This window comes from Schistocerca gregaria, chromosome 3 (assembly GCF_023897955.1).
Source record: "Schistocerca gregaria isolate iqSchGreg1 chromosome 3, iqSchGreg1.2, whole genome shotgun sequence".
NCBI classification, from domain to species: Eukaryota; Metazoa; Arthropoda; class Insecta; order Orthoptera; family Acrididae; genus Schistocerca; species Schistocerca gregaria.
In genome coordinates this window covers 200,704,514-200,721,141 of record NC_064922.1, presented here as the reverse complement: position 1 = coordinate 200,721,141, position 16,628 = coordinate 200,704,514, and the positions used below count along the sequence as shown (strand labels likewise).

The following is a 16,628-nucleotide window of genomic DNA, read 5'->3' as shown; positions in this document are numbered from 1 at the left end:
TAGAGGTCCCAGGACGCTTCCCTGGGGAACACCTGATATCACTTCAGTTTTACTCGATGATTTGCCGTCTATTACTACGAACTGTGACCTTCCTGACAGGAAATCACGAATCCAGTCGCACAACTGAGACGATACCCCATAGCTCCGCAGCTTGATTAGAAGTCGCTTGTGAGGAACGGTGTCAAAAGCTTTCCGGAAATCTAGAAATACGGAATCAACTTGAGATCCCCTGTCGATAGCGGCCATTACTTCGTGCGAATAAAGAGCTAGCTGCGTTGCACAAGAGCGATGTTTTCTGAAGCCATGCTGATTACGTGTCAATAGATCGTTCCCTTCGAGGTGATTCATAATGTTTGAATACAGTATATGCTCCAAAACCCTACTGCAAACCGACGTCAATGATATAGGTCTGTAGTTAAATGGATTACTCCTACTACCCTTCTTGAACACTGGTGCGACCTGCGCAATTTTCCAATCTGTAGGTACAGATCTATCGGTGAGCGAGCGGTTGTATATGAGTGCTAAGTAGGGAGCTATAGTATCAACGTAATCTGAAAGGAACCTAATCGGTATACAATCTGGACCTGAAGACTTGCCCGTATCAAGCGATTTGAGTTGCTTCGCAACCCCTAAGGTATCTACTTCTAAGAAACTCATGCTAGCAGATGTTCGTGTTTCAAATTCTGGAATATTCCATTCGTCTTCCCTGGTGAAGGAATTTCGGAACCCTGCTAAAATTTGAACAGTCACAACAGAGATATTTAAAGGACTTTCTAATAATAGATGGAACAGTTTTGTGCCATTAATTCTTATTAAAAATACAATCTACAGCCAGATCTAAGCCTGGAGAATATCAACTGAATACAGGCGTGCAAGAAGTTACCTCAGGAAATAATGTGCCGCAGGGAGTGGTATTCTAAAACGCCAAAAACTGCTTTAAACAACTGAGACAACTTTCTTGGAATAAACGTTGAATGTCGGCCACCAACACTGTCCTCACCAGTTGCATTGCTAAATGTTCTGACGTCACTTTCTCACAAACTACAAAACCAAAAAAAAAAAAAAAGATTGAAATGGCTCTGAGCACTATGGGACTTAACTTCTGAGGTCATCAGTCCCCTAGCATTTAGAACTACTTAAACCTAACTAACCTAAGGACATCACACACATCCATGTCCGAGGCACGATTCGAACCTGCGACCGTAGCGGTCGCGCGCTTCCCGACTGTAGCGCCTAGAACCGCTCCGCCACCCAGGCCGGCTACAAAACACAGAATGTAATAAATCCATCTTCTGATTAAGCAGAATATCCGCAAGTCAGAATAGTACAGCGAAATTACTTGCAAGCCATGCAGGATCATATTTCTCTCGACACACGATGTAGCAGCTTTTCGGTCACCAGTTTGAAGTGCACTCAATGCACGGGCACACCCGCCATCGGAACGCAACGCCTAGCTGTGTGTAGCCGCACGGTCGTCCTCGTTTGAGAGATATGTCGAAGTTCATCGAACCACACGAAAAATTCTTCTGCTGCCTGGAGCGCTGTGTTGCTAGTCCACTCAGCGAAGCGATTTCCCAGCAGTTGTGGGTGCTCATGACGGAAATAAACTGTCACAGAAAGAAATGGCTTAGCAAAAGCGAGTGGCTTCATAGAAAAACTAAAAATGTTTCAGAACAAAAGCAGTCACGCGTCTCATTCCATTGGGGCATCGTCAGATTGTCTACGAAAATAAGAAAACCAATCAATTAGATACAAGTGGAGGAAAAGGACATGGTCCTATCGTGCATAGCGAAGCAGACAACGTGGCTCTATCTTGTACATCCACGGTGGAGCCGGCCGGTGTGCTTCCAGGTACCATACCATAACTGTGGAAAAATTTTCTGAGACATATTTGTACTTTCTCGGTGCTATTCTGGCAGTTTTTATCCTTTCGCTAGGGCCACTTGATGGTTTAGATGTTTCGTTACGGATGGATTATATATCCGGATACCTTGGTGTCTATTTTACATTATATGTGTTTTTATGACTGATGGGCCCCCTACGGTTTTTATTACTTTCAGTCCACGTTGTCTGGGTAACCATGCCATTTTCCTTCACTTGTATATACTTGATTAAGTTTTCTTACTTTTGTGGGCAATCTTATGATGCGCCAAATGGGTGGAACGCGACATTGTTAACAAATAATTTTGCAACCGAGACTGTATTTTTTCTTAAATCCTTTTAAAACAGTTGCTATAAGAGGATGCCAAGATGGAATTGAAAAATTTTACAAAAAATAAAAATCTCATTGGTCCATGCATTTCGTAACTCAGGCCCATCCCATTCGTATCAAACTGTCCCGAAAAGACCACATAAATTCCATTATGAATTGTTACCGCACGTCCTAAATTCACCAGAGACGGGTCTCTGCAACCTCTCCAAATATATAAAAATTGCTTCCAGGTAAGTGTATGCAGACGATATGTAAATGTCATTTTAAAAAAGCACAAAATGAGAGAGATAGTGGATCTATTCTGAGAAGCAAATAGAAAGAAGAGAAAAAAATCGCTTCCGACCAGTGAAAATAGTGAAAATATGGGTAATACCATATTTCACTTTAAGCCTATCGAATGGATAAATAATCGAACGGCATTATTGTCCAGTAAATTCCGACAGTTGTTCGGCCGTCGTACGCAAGCGTTTCTGTCTGACATTAGTTGAGTCACTTGCACGACTTGCGCGTCGGTGATTATCAAATGAAATATTTAGGACGACACAAACACTCAGTCTCCGAGCGAGAAAATATCCGACCCATCCGGGAATCTAACCCTGGACTCCACGATCTAGAGGCAGCCGTGCTTACCACCAGACAAAAAACTTGCGAAGTCTCCCAGATACTTCTACATCTCCTCTACTACCAATCTGTATGTGCATTCCTTTTACACAGAGGACTTTTTTGTTTATATATAATTCTGTGACGTTAATGTGGAGGCTCTCTCACTGCCCTTGGCATATGCCTTTGAAAACACATTATTTTGCTAAAAAGTCACAGTTTCTGCTTCAGGAACAAAAGAATGAAAGAGAAAACAAGAACATGATCCATTAAGATGTACAGCGTAACTTCCCCAAAGTTTAATAAAGTATGTTTTATTTCCAGCAAGATTAAGATGTCCTGTAATGTTAAATAACCAAAGAATCTTCCAACAGCCGTAAATTTCTATTGCTTCTACCGGCATCCGAAAGTAAAACTGGATAAACAGAATTATTCAAATATTAAATACTAGCCTTCCGTTTTAACCAGTGACGTACGAAACATGCCATAAACAACATAGCGACAGTAACGTCACATCGATGTCCATTTGTTGAAACGGTTTAAGACTTTTTTTTGGGTCATCAGTCTTCTGACTGGTTTGATGCGGCCCGCCACGAATCCCTCTGGTGTGCCAACCTCTTCATCTCAAATTAGCACTTGCAAGCTACGTCGTCAATTATTTGCTGGATGTATTACAATCTCTGTTCTCCTCTATAGCGTTCGCCCTCTACAGATCCCTCTACTACCATGGAAGTAATTCCCTCAAGTCTTAACACGTGTCCTATCATCCTCTCCCTTCTCCTTCTCAGTGATTTCCACATATTCCTTTCCTCTTCGATTCTGCGCAGAGGCTCCTCATTCCTGATCTTATCAGTCCACCTAATTTTCAACATTGTTTGTGGCACCACATCCCAAATGCTTCGATTCTCTTATGTTCCGGTTTTCCCATAGTTCATGTTTCCCTGCCATACAATGCTGTGCTCCAAAGGCATATTTTCAGAAATTTCTTTCTCAAATTAAGGCCTTTGTTTGATACTAGTACACTTTTCTTGACCAAATGGTTCAAATGGCTCTGAGCACTATGAGACTTAACTGCTGAGTTCATCAGTCCCCTCGAACTTAGAACTACTTAAACCTAACTAACCTGAAGACATCACATACATCCATGCCTGAGACATGATTCTAACCTGCTAACTTAGCGGTCTCGCGGTTCCAATCTGTAGCGCCTAGAACCGCTCGACCACCCCGGCCGGCTCTCTTGGCCAAGAATGCCCTATTTGCCAGTACTAGACTGCTTTATATGTCCTCCTGCTCCGTCCGTCATTGGTTATTTCACTGCCTAGGTAGCAGAAGTCCTCGTCTACTTCGTGACCACAGATCCTAAGTTTCTCGCTGTTTTCATTACTTTTGTCTTTCTTCGATTTACTATCAATCCATACTTTTACACGTTCGACTGCTCATGCCATTCAGCAGATCTTGTAATTCTTCTTCACTTTCACTCAGGATAGCAATTTCACCAGCGAATCGTATGATTGATATCCTTTCATCCTGAATTTTAATTCCACTCGTGAACATTTCTTTTATTTCCACCATTGCTTCTTCGATGTTCACATTGAACAGCACGGGTGAAAGACTACGTCCCTCTCTTACACCCTTTTTAATCCTAGCACTTCGTTCTTGCTCGTCCATTCTTATCATTGCCTCTTGGCTCTTGTACATCTTGTATATTACCCGTCTCTCCCTATAGTTTACCTACATTTTTCTCGGAATTTCAAACATATTGCATCAGTTTACATCATCGATCGCTTCTTCCAGGTCGACAAATCATATGAACGTGTCTTGATTTTTCTTTAGTCTTGCTTCCAATATAAACGGTAACGTCAAAATTATCTCCCTGGTGCATTTACCTTTATTATAGAAAAATTGATGGTCACTTAACACAGTCTCATTTTCTTTTCAGTTCATCTGTATATTATTCTTGGATGCATGAGCAGTTAAGCTGATTGTGCGAAGATTCTCGTACTTGTCAGCTCTTGCAGTCTTCGGAATTGTGTGGTGATACTTTTCTGAAAGTCAGATGGTATGTCGCCAGATGCACACACACTGTACAGCAAAGTGAATAGGGGTGTTGTTGCCACCTCCCTCAATATTTTAGAAATTCTGATGGAATGTTATCTATCATTTCTGTCTTATTTGACCTTAAGTCCTCCAAAGCTCTTTCAAATTCAGATTCTAATACTGTATTCCCTATCTCTTCTAAATCGAGTTTCTTATCTCATCACACAAGTGTTCCCTCTCGTAGAGACTTTCTATGTATTCTTTGCATCTACCCGTTCTCTCCTCCGCATTTAACAGTGGAATTCCCGTTACACGTTTAATGTTACCACACTTACTTTTAGTGTCAGCGAAGGTTGTTTTGACCTGCATGCTGAGTATTTTTTCGATGCCAACACATTATTCATGGACTCATTTCATCTTAGTTTCCCTGCGCTTCCTATTTATTTCATTGCTTAGCGTCTTTTTTTCTGTATTCCTGAGATCCCCGGAACATTTTTGTTCTTCTCCCTTTTGTCGATCAACTGAAGTATTTCTTCTGTTGCCCATGGTTTCTTCGCTCTTGCCTTGTTTTTACCTATGTTTTATTTCCAGCATCTGTGATTTCCCTTTTTAGAGATGGCCATTCCGCTTCAAATGTACTGCCTACTAAGCTATTAGTTGTTGCTGTAGGTTGTTGTTGTTGTTGTGGTCTTCAGTCCTGAGACTGGTTTGATGCAGCTCTCCATGCTTCTCTATCCTGTGCAAGCTACTTCACCTCCCAGTACCTACTGCAACCTACATCCTTCTGAATCTGCTTAGTAAATTCATCTCTTGGTCTCCCTCTACGATTTCTACCTTCCACGCTGCCCTCCAATACTAAATTGGTGATCCCTTGATGCCTCAGAACATGTCCTACCAACCGACCCTTCTTCTAGTCAAGTTGTGCCACAAGCTACTCTTCTCAGCAGTTCTATTCAATACCTCCTCATTAGTTATGTGATCTATCCATCTAATCTTCAGCATTCATCTGCAGCACCTCATTTCGAAATCTTCCATTCTCTTCTTGTCCAAACTAGTTATCGTCCATGTTTCACTTCCATACATGGCTACACTCCATGCAAATACTTTCAGAAACGACTTCCTGACACTTAAATCTATTCTTGATGTTAACAAATTTCTCTTCTTCAGAAACGCTTTCCTTGCCATTGCCAGTATACGTTTAATCTCCTCTCTACTTCGACCATCATCAGTTATTTTGCTCCCCAAATACCAAAACTCCCTTACTACTTTACGTGTTTCATTTGATAATCTAATTCCCTCAGTATCACCCGACATAATTCGACTACATTCCATTATCCTCGTTTTGCTTTTGTTCATGTTCATCTTATATCCTCCCGTCAAGACACTATCCATTCAGCTCAACTGCTCTTCCAAGTCCTTTGCTGTCTCTGACAGAATTACAATGTCATCGGCGAACCTCAAACTTTTTATCTCTACTCCATGCATTTTAATATCTACTCAGAATGTTTCCTTTGTTTCCTTTACTGCTTGCTCAATATTCAGATTGAATAACATCGCGGAGAGGCTACAAACCTGTCTCACTCCCTTCCCAACCACTGCTTCCCTTTCATGTCCCTCGACTCTTATAACTGCCATCTGATTTCTGTACTAATTGTAAACAGTCTTTTGCTCCCTGTATTTTACCCCTGCCACCTGCAGAATTTGAAATAGAGTATTCCAGTCAATACTGTCAAAAGCTTTCCCTAAGTCTACAAAAGCTAGGAACGTATGGTTGCCTTTCCTTAATCTATTTTCTAAGATAAGTCGTGGGGTCAGTATTGCCTCACGTGTTCCAATATTTCTACGGAATCCAAACTGATCTTCCCCGAGGTCGACTTCTAATAGTTTTTCCATTCGTCTGTAAAGAATTCACTTTAGTATTTTGCAGCCGTGACTTATTAAACTGATAGTTCGGTAATTTTCACATCTGTCAACACCTGCTTTCTTTGGGATTGGAACTATTATTTATTCTTGAAGTCTGAGGCTATCGCCTGCCTTATACATTTTGCTCACCAGTTTCGTCAGGACTGGCTCTCTGAAGGCTGTCAGTAGTTCTAATGGAATGTTATCTACTCCCGGGGCCCTGTTTCGACTCAGGTGTTTCAGTGCTCTGTCAAACTCTTCACGCAGTATCACATCTCCCATTTCATCTTAATCTACATCCTCTTCCATTTCCATAATATTGTCTTCAAGTACATCGCTCTTGTATAGACCCTCTATATACTCCTTCCACCTTTCTGCTTTCCCTTTTTTCTTAGAACTGTGTTTCCAAGAAAATGGTTCAAATGGCTCTGAGCACTATGGGACTTAACATCTGTGGTCATCAGTCCTCTAGAACTTAGAATTACTTAAACCTAACTAATATAAGGACATCACACACATCCATGCCCGAGGCAGGATTCGAACCTGCGACCGTAGCCGTCGCACGTTTCCGCACTGAAGCGCCTAGAACTGGGTTTCCATCTGAGCTCTTGATATTCATACAAGTGGTTCTCTTTTCTGCAAAGGTCTCTTTAATTTTCCTGTAGGCAGTACCTATCTTACCCCTAGTGAGATAAGCTTCTACATCCTTACATTGTCCTCTAGCCATCCCTGCTTAGCCATTTTGCTCTTCCTGTCGATCTCATTTTTGAGACGTTTGTATTCCTTTTTGCCTGCTTCATTTATTGCATTTTTATATTTTCTCCTTTCATCAATTAAATTCAATATTTCTTCTGTTACCCAAGGATTTCTACTAACCCTCGCCTTTCTACCTGCTTGATGCTCTGCTGCCTTCACTACTTCATCCCTCAAAGCTACCCATTCTTCTTCTACTGTATTTCCTTCCCCTATTCCTGTCAATTTTTCCCCTATGCTCTCCCTGAAACTCCGTGCAACCTCTGGTTTAGTCAGTTTATCCAGGTCCCATCTCCTTAAATTCCCACCTTTTTGCAGTTTCTTCAGTTATAATGTACAGTTCATAACCAATAGATTGTGGTCAGAGTCCACATCTGCCCCTGGAAATGTCCTACAATTTAGAACCTGGTTCCTAAATCTCTGTCTTACCATTATATAATCTATCTGAAACCTGTCAGTATCTCCAGGCTTCTGCCATGTATAAAACAGGGTGACAAATAAACTCTGCTACTTTGAAGATACGTATTCTTAATAAAGCGATCTGACTCGATTATGTGTAGAGTACTGTCATTTAACACAATCTTTATAAATTCAGAGCAACGTGAAGAAATGAGGTTCTGCATAACTAATAAGTGTAAGTAGTACTTTAATGAATTGGTTCGTGGACGCTGCATGTGTTACCACTCCGTTTATAGCATTCAACTGTGCCATGGGCCTGTCTCTCCTTCTGTGTGTGCACGTAAATGTCAAAAAGAGTTTGTTATCAGTATGAGCACTTGCAACACTAATCACTAATTCGTTTCCTGCATCAACGTGGCGTTGGGTGAGTCAGCCCACACAACACAAGCTATCGCTGCAACAGACAGCAGCCAACTGTACGAAGACCTACCATTTTTGTTTTACCAGCAAATGAAAACTGATTAGCATTCAAAGAGATTCTACTTATTATTATCTATATTTGTTTTTGAGTGGAGATCCGGCTAAGTAGCTGCGACTTGTGTATTTAACCTTCGTAGCACGATCAGATGGCAGCTTAGCAGAGTAACACATTCAAACAGATCAAGTAGAAGAGTGATATAGTTTTGGCAAATTCTTACGACGTATGTTAAGTAAAGCAAAAACCGTATTGACTTTAAAGACAACAGAAAAAATTCACAACATTGTTATGATATTCCAGCCTACATTCAACTTTACAGAGAATGGGAGCATCACCTGAATTATGTAATTTTGATTTCTTAAAAAAAAAACTTACACTCCACGAAAAGCTAACTTCGACGATTTTCTAATAGCAAGGAACTGATTAAAGCAACCAGCGTTGCAGTAACCAGCTTCCAAGCATTTATGAACAGCAATTTTTCAATTCCTATTGCACTGCGCAGAAACTCGCTATCGGTTACCTAAGCTCGGAGTTCTGCAAATAAGCATCCCCAAAATAATCTCGCCAAGCGGAGATAACCTTCATCACGTGAAGGAAAATCGCGTTGGTCTCACCCGGTCCTTGTGCACAGCAGTGCCTGCTCAGTTTCATGGGCTTAGGCTAGACCAGCATGGCTTCTTTCTCAACATCACAAACACAGCACAAGATGCCTTTTCGTTAATACTATACGAGTTGGGGACAAGAAAAGATCACCAGTAACACCGGACTCCCTTCAAACAAGAACTCCCCCCCCCCCCCCCGAACGAATACTATTGTTTGAGAGGAAAAACGAATCACCAGAGACTAAAGTTCAAATAATGAGCATGCAAGGAATTGGCTAAAAGGCTGGCATCGATATACCGAAACTAGTTAGAGCAAGATCTCGTAGATTATAGGAAATAAAAGCACCGCGACACATAAAAAGACAAAATACACAGTGTGTGTATGGACTGTTGGCTGACAGGCACCTTTCAATTGTAAGTTCGTCCATAGATCCAGTTAAAGGAATAAAGTAATAAATGTGTAAAGTAACGTATGTGATTACTTGAAATATTGCATAGATGGGAACGAAACTAAGAGGTTTCTTCGTCTGAAGCTTAAAATGATGAGTATTTCGTTTCAGAGTTCTGAGCTGTTTAGGTATGACTCACAACCTCCCTGGCACTGTCAGTTGTACCAACACCTCTGTCCTTTCAAATCGTGACCTGTGTCCAAACCATTTCTCCCTGGTAGTCTGCTAGTCCAGTAAGACATACAAACGACCTTTTGTTAAGTTTGTAAACTAGGACAGAGGGCGATCCTGTTGGAGGAACATTCGCAACTGACCATTAAACCAGAGGTTGAAAATACCGCCACAGCTGTAAAGTTCTTTTATTATCACACGACCGGTTTCGGGCTCTTATAAGTCCATATTCAGGTGTTGTACTGAAAATAGCAAGGGACGGGGGATAACTTTTACACGTAGCAATACACATAATAACACGAAATTTCTTTAAAAAATTTTAGAAACATTTCGAAACTGCCGGTCGGGCTACTTGCTGTGAAACTTATGCCAATATGAAAGTGACATAATACAGTGCTATCGACGACTGCCTGGGTAGAGAAATATACAAATAATAGCAGGACACTTACATTTTGTGCTGTGACCCCCAAGCGCGGCGGTAGACGTGAACACATGTAAAGGGAAAGTTTCATTGCGTTTTACGTTTTATATATTAATTTTATATCGCTGCTTGCACTCAGTTTTACTACAGTTCTGTACTGACCTGTTCAACATGCTTCTTTACTTCACCTAATGCACTTTTAGCGTCTTTCGCGTATTTTTTATGATTTTTTTCGTCTTTTCTTCATTTTAAACGTAAACCACTAATTCAAACTGTGAACGGCCGGGCTAGTGGCCCCGTCTTCTTCTCCCCATAAACAGATGGCAGCACTTTTGCCACTCTGGTTCATCAGTTTGCTTTCTCCTTCGCATTCGCTTCTTCCTGTTCTGCGCTCTTAGGTAGCACACCGCGCCTTGTACACATCCACTGAGACGCTCAGGGATCATAGGACAAGGTGTAAGTGTCCTGCCACTATTTGTATATTTCTCTACCCCAGCAGTCATCTGTAGCACTTTCGCATTGACAGAGGTTTGACAGCACCTAACCCGACCGGCGGTTCTGAAATGTTTTCAATTTTTTTAAATTAAATTTCTGGTTTTTATGTGTATTACTGCATGTAAAAAGTATCTCCTGCCTCTTTCTATTTTCAGTACAACACCTCAAGATGGACTTATAAGAGCCCAAAACCGGTCGTGTGATAATAAAAGAACTTCACAACTGTAGCAGTATTTTATTTTCAACGAGCCCGAAACCGGTCGTGTGACAATAAAAGAACTTCACAATTGTAGCAGTATTTTATTTTCAACCTCTGGTAGGACGGAGAGCCTGGCAGAGCCTAAGGTTTGGGGAAGGATCGTCAGTTATGCTTGCATAGCTCCGTCGGTAAGAGCATTACCCGCCGTACACAAGGTTCTGTGTTCGAGTACCAGTTTGGCATACGGTTTACGTCTGTTAGGAAGTTTCAGAACAGTGCACTCCCCGTTGCAGATTGATTTATCCTGGAAAAATGAATATCAGTTGATCATTACAAATACGAAAATGTCCCTTATGAAGAGCATAGATAACAACAATCCGCTCACAAACGAAGCTGATCAATGCAGAAAATAAGATGTCAGGAGGTGAGAACAGTATAAAATTTGTGAAAAACCGTCTATATCGCAATGGTTATTTTATTTAAAATGGCTGGTTTCTGTTTAGTCTTAGGGCATGTTCAGAATAGCACTGCGAAGGATAGAAATATGATTGTTGCACACCATTTTTAACTACCTGTTCTGTCCTAAAGGCGCGACTTTTTTATAATTATTCAATTTTAGGTAAGCTGTGACTTCAAATGATGCGTACTTTATGCAAATCGTTCCTCGTTGGCTGACGTTGATGTCACACACAAGGAAACGCCTTCGCCAGGTTTACATAAAGCAATGCTGTCTAGCCAACAGGAGCACTTGCAGTGACTAAGGTCTAGTGACCGTTCTGAACATTGTCCACTTCAGCTGATGGGTAACGACTCTTCAATTTCAATAAGTATAAATTACTTTATTTTAAGCCACTGACTTATTTAAGTACGATTTCTGTCCTTCACAGTGGTGTTCTGAATATGGCTTAAAACTAGGCCAAAACCGGTCATTTTAAATAAAATAACCTTTGCGATCTAGACTGTTTTTCCATAATTTTTTATAACTTACAAGATCGAAGTCTGAAATGAGAGTGGGGTATCGTGAACACAAACCATTTTCCTCGTCAGTGGAATGATATGGATATTAATGACAACCTTTTCATAATTCAGTAACATGTATAGCAGAAATCGGAATAACTTAATGTGACTAAGAACTTGTCTCAGAGGAGGCAGTACACGTGGTTAAATCCTTACTTCATCGCAGGAGCGACAATTTAATTAACGGGAAAAGACATTGAAAAAGGATATAGATCAAATGCGGCTGACAGTTTACTGTATTTCGAATTGTGGTCTTAAAATGTTGAAAACATTGGAAGCTCGACATACTGTTCGCCATTACCAGAGCGTCATCTAATGAGGGTTGAAAGTTACCATACTGAACGCGGAGAAACCTCAGTTACTAGCTTCTTAGCGCATTTGAAATAGGATTATGGAGATCAACGTTATTGATAAACATACCGCGCAGAAATACACTTAGTTTAGTTAATAAGATGAAAAGTCGAAGTAATAGATTGACCCGCATTTCTTCTTTGCACCTCCTTGAATCCCTTGTAGTGGCGGCTGAATATTTATTGCATGGTTACCACACAAGGAACTTGAAACACTGTACTAGTAATAAAACTCATTGCTCTGTTTTCTTCTCTTTCAGATCCAAACGCCAGGTCAAAAGTGGAGGTAAGAGGAAAATTCACTTTTTTGATTAATACTGTACATACGTAGATAAGATTCGTAAATAACTATCGAATTTGCAACAATAGAACATAAAATTTTATCTCAGTTGTCTCAATCAAGTTGGACGTATATCACGGAATATAATTTTTTAACATACAAGTAATGCAGTAATCAATTACTGACACTTACGTTACTGAGAGGAGGGAGACACCAGTTCTATCTGTATTGCAGAATTTTATACCTGAACGCTTTGAGAGAAGAAAAAAATTATGACATATCCCATGTTTCTACAGCTGCAGTTAAGGGAAGTTAGAACGGGATTTTTTTACACATTTTCGGATTTTTATCTGATTATAAAATTTGCAATTTTCCAAACAAAATTTATAAACTCACATGGGAAGAAACGTCCTGGCAGCTTAAATCTGTGTGCCCGACCGAGACTCGAACTCGGGACCTACGCCTTTCGCGGGCAAGTGCTCTACCAACTGAACTACCGAAGCACGACTCACGCGCGGTACTCACAGCTTTACTTCTGCCAGTATCCGTCTCCTGCAAGGTTCGCAGAAGAGCTTCTGTAAAGTTTGGAAGGTAGGAGACGGATACTGGCAGAAGTAAAGCTGAGAATACCGGGCGTGATTCGTGCTTCGGTAGCTCAGTTGGTAGAGCACTTGCTCGTGAAAGGCAAAGGTCCCGAGTTCGAGTTTCGTTTGGGCACACAGTTTTAATCTGCCAGGAAGTTTCATATCAGCGCACACTCCGTTGCAGAGTGAAAATCTCATTTTGGAAACATCCCCCAGGCTGTGGCTAAGTCATGTCTCCGCAGTATCCTTTCTTTCAGGAGTGCTAGTTCTGCAAGGTTCGCAGATGAGCTTCTGTAAAGTTTGGAAGGTAGGAGACGGATACTGGCAGAAGTAAAGCTGAGAATACCGGGCGTGATTCGTGCTTCGGTAGCTCAGTTGGTAGAGCACTTGCCCGTGAAAGGCAAAGGTCCCGAGTTCGAGTTTCGTTTGGGCACACAGTTTTAATCTGCCAGGAAGTTTCATATCAGCGCACACTCCGTTGCAGAGTGAAAATCTCATTTTGGAAACATCCCCCAGGCTGTGGCTAAGTCATGTCTCCGCAGTATCTTTTCTTTCACGAGTGCTAGTTCTGCAAGGTTCGCAGATGAGCTTCTCTAAAGTTTGGAAGGTAGGAGACGGATACTGGCAGAAGTAAAGCTGAGAATACCGGGCGTGATTCGTGCTTCGGTAGCTCAGTTGGTAGAGCACTTGCCCGTGAAAGGCAAAGGTCCCGATTTCGAGTCTCAGTCGGGCACACAGTTTTAATCTGCCAGGAAGTTTCATATCAGCGCACACTCCGCTGCAGAGTGAAAATCTCATTTTGGAAACATCCCCCAGGCTGTGGCTAAGCCATGTCTCCGCAGTATCCTTTCTTTCAGGAGTGCTAGTTCTGCAAGGTTCGCAGAAGAGCTTCTGTAAAGTTTGGAAAGTAGGAGACGGATACTGGCAGAAGTAAAGCTGTGAGTACCGGGCGTGAGTCGTGCTTCGGTAGCTCAGTTGGTAGAGCACTTGCCCGTGAAAGGCAAAGGTCCCGAGTTCGAGTCTCGGTCGGCCACACAGTTTTAATCTGCCAGGAAGTTTCATATCAGCGCACACTCCGCTGCAGAGTGAAAATCTCATTCTGGAAACTTCCCCCTGACTGTGGCTAAGCCATGTCTCCGCAGTATCCTTTCTTTCAGGAGTGCTAGTTCTGCAATGTTTGCAGAAGAGCTTCTGTAAAGTTTGGAAGGTAGGAGACGGATACTGGCAGAAGTAAAGCTGTGAGTACCAGGCGTGAGTCGTGCTTCGGTAGCTCAGTTGGTAGAGCACTTGCCTGCGAAAGGCAAAGGTCCCGAGTTCGAGTCTCAGTCGGGCACACAGTTCTAATCTACCAGGAAGTTTCATATCAGCGCACACTCCGCTGCAGAGTGAAAATCTCATTCTGGAAACATCCCCCAGGCTGTGGCTAAGCCATGTCTCCGCAGTATCCTTTCTTTCAGGAGTGCTAGTTCTGCAAGGTTCGCAGAAGAGCTTCTGTAAAGTTTGGAAGGTAGGAGACAGATAATGGCAGAAGTAAAGCTGTGAGTACCGGGCGTGAGTCATGCTTCTTTAGCTCAGTTGGTAGAGCACTTGCCCGCGAATGGTAAAGGTCCCGATTTCGAGTCTCGGTCGGCCACACAGTTTTTATCTGCCAGGAAGTTTCATATCAGCGCATACTCCACTGCAGAGTGAAAATCTCATTCTGGTTCACATGGGAACTTTTTTTTTTAATATAGTCTGCACCGGTTGAAAATTTTAAAATTTTTACGTGCATTACTTCAAGATCTAATGAAGTTGGTAATTTTGTATGTAGAAGACTGGCGATTCCTGTGTTACAACGGTCATGTCCAGAAGTGAATGGGCACCAGGTTGATGAAGTTGAAACAAAGTTTAAGAGACAAGAAACTTTCTATCAACTTCTCATGGTTGGGATTCACAGTCATATAATATTTCTTAAAAAACATCATAGTCGCCGTTGACTGTATGGAATATTTATTATTGCGATAGCGGTTTCGGCCTTAGGCCCATTTTCAAGTAATACTGCAAAAGTTACTTTCTGTCTGAATATAAGACTATCTGACATGAGTGCATGTCGTAGTCAAAATGCATCCTTTTGAATGCGAAAGTCCCACAAGATCCGATGAGCACTCATCGGATCTGGTGGGACTCTTGCATTCAGAAGGCTGCTGCATTTTGCCGACGACATGTAACTTTTGCAGTGTTCTTGTAAATGGCCCTAAGGCCGAAATTTCAATCGTAATAATAAATACTCCATACAGTCAGCGGTGACTATGGTGTTTTTAAGAAAGAAAGTTTGTGATGGTAAAACCATGAGAGGCAGGGTGACAGACAAAATGATTGATAAACTACAGTAGTATTATGGGATGGCCATCAGAAATAATACTGAGGATATGAAGCGGGCAGTACGGGCTACCTTCGTCCACCGACTGTCAACTGAAGAAAAGCCAGTACACCACCTTTACCCTCCTGGACCTGATTCTTGGTGCAACTACCGCAATGCTCATTACTCAAACATTTCGTACAGCCATAAACACTCCATCCCAGCAGCAGTCACGGATATCGTAAAACCTATTCACAGAGACATGGAAAATCCTGAATTACTGAAGAAATGTCTGCATGGTCAAACTCAAAATCCCAAAGAGTCGCTCAATAATCTTATATGGACTTTACCAAAAAATGTTCTTGTTGGAATGAAGACACTACATTGGGGGAAGGTGGAGGGGAAACCAGTGATGCTGTTATTGCTTTTAATGATGGTAACATTGGTAGGGTGAAAGCGCTACAGGGTATGGGAATTAACCCTGGAGCAAACTGCATCAGAGAACTTGAACAGATGGACAAGGTTCGCATTGATAAAGCAGAGTATGCAGCACAGTTGGCCACTAAGGAGTCTAGAAAGAATAAAAGAAGAAAACCCTCGGAAAAAGATAAAGAGTATATATATACAGTATGGCGCAGGGTGCTTCTGAGTGACTAAAAATAAAATAAATAAGCATATGTTGAGTTGCAGTCTTTTGAAACTTTAGAAGCCGTTCCTGAAACTTTTCATTTTCTGTTGCATTTTCCGTAAATCTCTACTCGAGTAGAGTATTCAAACTGTCAGGGAGTAATAACGTACGTATCCTGTGTCTACTGTATTAAAAGGAGAACATAATGTTATGTATAATTAAAATTATTTAGGAAAAGGTACAGAAACTTTTAACAGTGTGATGAAAAGAAATGTATTTCCAAAAGCAGTGGCTGAAGTACAATTATTCTAGTTCAGTAGACTCAAAACATACAGTGTAATGTACTGTATAAGTTTCATGTCAATGACTACAGTGGTTCCTGGAATACACGAGAAGAATGCTGACTTTTTTCTGGAAGAACTATTCATTTACCTGGCGACGAGAGAACAAGAACATCGGACCACCTATTAAAATTAACCATGCCACATCGGTAAATAGCCGTTCCGAACCTGCCCTGCTGCTGGACAAAGTCACACGAAAAGGATGAAGTGAAAGCGATATCGTATAAACTGTCAGAATCTTCCATCGCCTTTAAAGCTGAGATGCCTGTCAAATTCACGTGTAACCCAATCTTCACAACTATTTCTCTCTCTGATTTTACGCACTGTGTCGACGCAAGTTTGAGCGTGTCTACATCAAAGCCTCTCCGCGTG

General features: G+C 41.5%; 1 protein-coding gene across 1 annotated transcript in view; it reads left to right on the top strand.

Moving 5' to 3' along the window:
• Positions 1-16,628, top strand: part of LOC126355309 (uncharacterized) — an 852,583-nt gene that overhangs the window by 715,414 nt on the left and 120,541 nt on the right. The window contains exon 10 of the mRNA XM_050005601.1: positions 12,346-12,371. Coding sequence (XP_049861558.1) covers positions 12,346-12,371 — 26 coding nt within the window. The remainder of the gene's footprint in view (positions 1-12,345; positions 12,372-16,628) is intronic.